The sequence below is a fragment of the Podarcis liolepis genome, assembly GCF_965112155.1.
Source record: "Podarcis liolepis genome assembly, chromosome: 7".
In the NCBI taxonomy this organism is placed as follows: domain Eukaryota; kingdom Metazoa; phylum Chordata; class Lepidosauria; order Squamata; family Lacertidae; genus Podarcis; species Podarcis liolepis.
This window is the reverse complement of record NC_139561.1, coordinates 13,427,957-13,433,956: the sequence shown is the minus strand read 5'-3', so window position 1 is coordinate 13,433,956 and position 6,000 is coordinate 13,427,957. Positions and strand designations below refer to the sequence as shown.

General features: G+C 42.8%; 1 protein-coding gene across 1 annotated transcript; it reads right to left on the bottom strand.

The window, feature by feature from the left end:
- Window positions 1-349: 349 nt before the first annotated feature.
- On the bottom strand, window positions 350-1,470 carry LOC310711128 (uncharacterized protein; the record flags this gene model as incomplete). Its single annotated transcript, XM_083512597.1, has 4 exons — window positions 350-481; window positions 590-748; window positions 1,041-1,205; window positions 1,354-1,470. 4 exons carry the CDS (start codon window positions 1,468-1,470, stop codon window positions 350-352), a joined length of 573 nt encoding a protein of 190 aa, XP_083368723.1.
- Between the last annotated feature and the right edge of the window lie 4,530 nt (window positions 1,471-6,000).

The window sequence follows — 6,000 nt, the reverse complement described above, 5'->3', positions numbered from 1 at the left end:
CAAAAATGGTGCCAAACTGTTGCAAACGATCCCCTGAAAGGTTTTTTGGTGGAAACAGATGGGTTTTTATCATCGGAAACAGAATGAGCCCTCGAGGTCTGAACAACTTTTTTTGAAAAAATCCCTAAGCCGCGCGGCCACAATTTCTGCTAAAAATCTGATGTTCTGCAGTTCACTCAAAAATGTTGGGAAACTGTTGCACGTAATCCCCTGAAAGGTTTTTCGGTGGAAACAGATGGGTTTTTTTCATCGGAAACAGAATTAGCCTTCAACGTCTGAACAACTTTTTTTGAAAAAATCCCTAAGCCGCGCGGTCACAATTTCTGCTAAAAATCTGACGTTCTGCAATTCACTCAAAAGTGGTGTCAAACTGTTGCAAACGATCCCCTGAAAGGTGGAGAGCAAAGTGGAGGCTAAATTTGTTGGGATGAGCCCACCACTTGACTTGTGGGGCTAGATGGGAAAGAGCCCTCCTTGCGGCCTGCAACACAAGAAGAGAAGAGGGTTACAAATTGTGGTACATAGTCTTGTAAGCTCCTGAGAACAATCCCTCCCTCCTACTGTATAAGTCCACCTCTTTGGCCCTCACCTTGGCCACCTCGTCCTTGTCTTCGAGGTGAATGAGGATGACAACCAGTTCGTGAATGGCTTCTTCTTCTGTTGATGTTATTGGAAGCCTTTGGTCTCTCACCCAGCCCCGAAGCAGCCCCAGATGTTGGATGGCTGATGCCCGGACGGAGGCTTCCTCCTGTAGGCAGAAAATATCGGAGGTTGTATTTCTCATCAGATCAGTTTCCTTTATCCTGCCCACTGGGGTGTTTTGAGCATGCTCAGCCCCCTATCCTCCTCCTGGGGGAGACTGGGGGGAGGGGTGACTCTCCCCCTTTGTTTTCCAGGCAGGCTTCAAGAGAAGGTGCTCCAGAGGAACACCCTCCTGAAGCCAGAACATCTCTGCTGCATGCCAGTCTAAACCCCACCCTTCCTCTTCCAAAGCATTCCTCCACCACTGGGTGTGATGTCATGTTTTCCCTAATACTCACATGGGCAGCCAGACCGCAGTAGGTTGCCGCCAGCATCTTCAGGTCTTCCTCTCCCAGCTCCCCGGAGAGGTAGGCTTGGTCTACCAGCTCTATCAACTCTGGGAGGACATCGGCTTCTGCAGAAGGGATGGAATCCAGCAGCAAGAGCCGCAGAAGCGAAGGGTCCTACACAAAAGAGAGAATCTTTTCAAAGGTCTGAAAGGCCTCATGCCTTTTAGCACAGGCCCTTCAGTATTGTGCCAGCAAAAGAGTGCTGGGCCATGATTAGAATTGAGATCTGTACCCCCCCTCCCTCCCTCTGAGCATCACTTGCCATGTCAGAGTCCAGAAACAGGGATATCCCTCTGACGCTGAGCTTCCGGACTTGCAGGTGGTCGTGTTCCAGCCAGTTGAGGAGCCGCTCCAGTGTATCTTCACAGGGATAGACCATTTTTGAGTGAATTGCAGAATGTCAGATTTTTAGCAGAAATTGTGACCGCGCGGCTTAGGGATTTTTTCAAAAAAAGTTGTTCAGACGTCGAGGGCTAATTCTGTTTCCGATGATAAAAACCAATCTGTTTCCACCGAAAAACCTTTCAGGGGATCGTTTGCAACAGTTTGGCACCATTTTTGAGTGAATTGCAGAACGTCAGATTTTTAGCAGAAATTGTGACCGCGCGGCTTAGGGATTTTTTCAAAAAAAGTTGTTCAGACGTCGAGGGCTAATTCTGTTTCCAATGATAAAAACCCATCTGTTTCCACCAAAAAACCTTTCAGGGGATCGTTTGCAACAGTTTGACACCATTTTTCAGTGAATTGCAGAACGTCAGATTTTTAGCAGAAATTGTGACCGCGCGGCTTAGGGATTTTTTCAAAAAAAATTGTTCAGACGTCCAGGGCTAATTTTGTTTCCGATGATAAAAACCCATCTGTTTCCACCAAAAAACCTTTCAGGGGATCGTTTGCAACAGTTTGACACCATTTTTGAGTGAATTGCAGAACGTCAGATTTTTAGCAGAAATTGTGACCGCGCGGCTTAGGGATTTTTTCAAAAAAAGTTGTTCAGACGTTGAAGGCTAATTCTGTTTCCGATGAAAAAAACCCATCTGTTTCCACCAAAAAACCTTTCAGGGGATCGTTTGCAACAGTTTGGCATGATTTTTCAGTGAATTGCAGAACGTCAGATTTTTTCTGAAATTGTGACCGCGCGGCTTAGGGATTTTTTCAAAAAAACTTGTTTAGACGTTCAGGGCTAATTTTGTTTCCGGTGATAAAAACCCATCTGTTTCCACCGAAAAACATTTCAGGGGATCACTTGCAACAGTTTGGCACCATTTTTGAGTGAATTGCAGAACGTCAGATTTTTACCAGAAATTGTGACCGCACGGCTTAGGTATTTTTTCAAAAAAAGTTGTTCAGACGTCGAGGGCTCATTCTGTTTCCGATGATAAAAACCCATCTGTTTCCACCAAAAAACATTTCAGGGGATCACTTGCAACAGTTTGCCAACATTTTTGAGTGAATTGCAGAACGTCAGATTTTTTCTGAAATTGTGACCGCGCGGCTTAGGGATTTTTTCAAAAAAAGTTGTTCAGACGTCGAGGGCTAATTCTGTTTCCGATGAGAAAAACCCATCTGTTTCCACCGAAAAACATTTCAGGGGGTCACTTGCAACGGTTTGCCAACATTTTTGAGTGAATTGCAGAACGTCAGATTTTTAGCAAAAATTGTGACCGCGCGACTTAGGGATTTTTTCAAAAAAAGTTGTTCAGACGTCGAAGACTCATTCTGTTTCCGATGATAAAAACCCATCTGTTTCCACCGAAAAACCTTTCAGGGGATCGTTTGCAACAGTTTGGCACCATTTTTGAGTGAATTGCAGAACGTCAGATTTTTAGCAGAAATTGTGACCGCGCGGCTTAGGGATTTTTTCAAAAAAAGTTGTTCAGACGTCGAGGGCTAATTCTGTTTCCGATGATAAAAACCCATCTGTTTCCACCGAAAAACATTTCAGGGGATCACGTGCAACAGTTTGAGACCATTTTTGAGTGAATTGCAGAACGTCAGATTTTTAGCAGAAATTGTGACCGCGCGGCTTAGGGATTTTTTCAAAAAAAGTTGTTCAGACGTCGAGGGCTAATTCTGTTTCCGATGATAAAAACCCATCTGTTTCCACCGAAAAACATTTCAGGGGATCACGTGCAACAGTTTCCCAACATTTTTGAGTGAATTGCAGAACGTCAGATTTTTAGCAGAAATTGTGACCGCGCGGCTTAGGGATTTTTTCAAAAAAAGTTGTTCAGACGTCGAGGGCTAATTCTGTTTCTGATGATAAAAACCCATCTGTTTCCACCGAAAAACCTTTCAGGGGATCGTTTGCAACAGTTTGGCACCATTTTTGAGTGAATTGCAGAACGTCAGATTTTTAGCAGAAATTGTGACCGCGCGGCTTAGGGATTTTTTCAAAAAAAGTTGTTCAGACGTCGAGGGCTCATTCTGTTTCAATGATAAAAACCCATCTGTTTCCACCGAAAAACCTTTCAGGGGATCGTTTGCAACAGTTTGGCACCATTTTTGAGTGAATTGCAGAACGTCAGATTTTTTTCTGAAATTGTGACCGCGCAGCTTAGGGATTTTTTCAAAAAAAATTGTTCAGACGTCCAGGGCTAATTTTGTTTCCGATGATAAAAACCCATCTGTTTCCACCAAAAAACCTTTCAGGGGATCGTTTGCAACAGTTTGACACCATTTTTCAGTGAATTGCAGAACGTCAGATTTTTAGCAGAAATTGTGACCGCGCGGCTTAGGGATTTTTTCAAAAAAAGTTGTTCAGACGTTGAAGGCTAATTCTGTTTCCGATGAAAAAAACCCATCTGTTTCCACCGAAAAACATTTCAGGGGATCACGTGCAACAGTTTCCCAACATTTTTGAGTGAACTGCAGAACATCAGATTTTTAGCAGAAATTGTGACCGTGAGGCTTAGGGATTTTTTCAAAAAAAGTTGTTCAGACCTCGAGGGCTCATTCTGTTTCCGATGATAAAAACCCATCTGTTTCCACCAAAAAACCTTTCAGGGGATCGTTTGCAACAGTTTGGCACCATTTTTGAGTGGATTGCAGAACGTCAGATTTTTTCTGAAATTGTGACCGCGCGGCTTAGGGATTTTTTCAAAAAAACTTGATCAGACGTTCAGGGCTAATTTTGTTTCCGGTGATAAAAACCCATCTGTTTCCACCGAAAAACATTTCAGGGGATCACTTGCAACAGTTTGGCACCATTATTGAGTGAATTGCAGAACGTCAGATTTTTAGCAGAAATTGTGACCGCACGGCTTAGGTATTTTTTCAAAAAAAGTTGTTCAGACGTCGAGGGCTCATTCTGTTTCCGATGATAAAAACCCATCTGTTTCCACCGAAAAACATTTCAGGGGATCACTTGCAACAGTTTGCCAACATTTTTGAGTGAATTGCAGAACGTCAGATTTTTAGCAGAAATTGTGACCGCGCGGCTTAGGGATTTTTTCAAAAAAAGGTGGTCAGACGTCGAGGGCTAATTCTGTTTCCGATGATAAAAACCCATCTGTTTCCACCGAAAAACATTTCAGGGGGTCACTTGCAACGGTTTGCCAACATTTTTGAGTGAATTGCAGAACGTCAGATTTTTAGCAGAAATTGTGACCGCTCGGCTTAGGGATTTTTTCAAAAAAGGTTGTTCAGACGTCGAGGGCTAATTCTGTTTCCGATGATAAAAACCCATCTGTTTCCACCGAAAAACATTTCAGGGGATCACTTGCAACAGTTTGGCTCCATTTTTGAGTGAATTGCAGAACGTCAGGTTTTTAGCAGAAATTGTGACCGCGCGGCTTAGGGATTTTTTCAAAAAAAGTTGTTCAGACGTCGAGGGCTAATTCTGTTTCCGATGATAAAAACCCATCTGTTTCCACCAAAAAACCTTTCAGGGGATCGTTTTCAACAGTTTGAGACCATTTTTGAGTGAATTGCAGAACGTCAGATTTTTAGCAGAAATTGTGACCGTGCGGCTTAGGGATTTTTTCAAAAAAACTTGTTCAGACATTCAGGGCTAATTTTGTTTCCGATGATAAAAACCCATCTGTTTCCACCAAAAAACCATTCAGGGGATCGTTTGCAACAGTCTGAGACCATTTTTGAGTGAATTGCAGAACGTCAGATTTTTAGCAGAAATTGTGACCGCTCGGCTTAGGGATTTTTTCAAAAAAAGTTGTTCAGACGTCGAGGGCTAATTCTGTTTCCGAAGAAAAAAACCCATCTGTTTCCACCGAAAAACATTTCAGGGGATCACTTGCAACAGTTTGCCAACATTTTTGAGTGAATTGCAGAACGTAAGATTTTTTCTGAAATTGTGACCGTGAGGCTTAGGGATTTTTTCAAAATAAATTGTTCAGACGTCGAGGGCTAATTCTTTTTCCGATGATAAAAACCCATCTGTTTCCACCGAAAAACATTTCAGGGGATCACTTGCAACAGTTTGGCACCATTTTTGAGTTAATTGCAGAACGTCAGATTTTTAGCAGAAATTGTGACCGCGCGGCTTAGGCATTTTTTCAAAAAAAGTTGTTCAGACGTCGAGGGCTAATTCTGTTCCCGATGATAAAAATCCATCTGTTTCCACCGAAAAACATTTCAGGGGGTCACTTGCAACAGTTTGCCAACATTTTTGAGTGAATTGCAGAACGTCAGATTTTTGCTGAAATTGTGACCGCGCGGCTTAGGGATTTTTTCAAAAAAAAGTTTTTCAGACCTCGCGGTCTCATTCTGTTTCAATGATAAAAACCCATCTTTTTTCACCGAAAAACCTCTCAAGGGATCGTTTGAAACACTTTGGCACCGTATTTGAGTGAATTGCAGAACGTCAGATTTTTGCTGAAATTGTGACCGCGCGGCTTAGGCATTTTTTCAAAAAAAAGCTGTTCAGACGTCGAGGGCTAATTCTGTTCCCGAT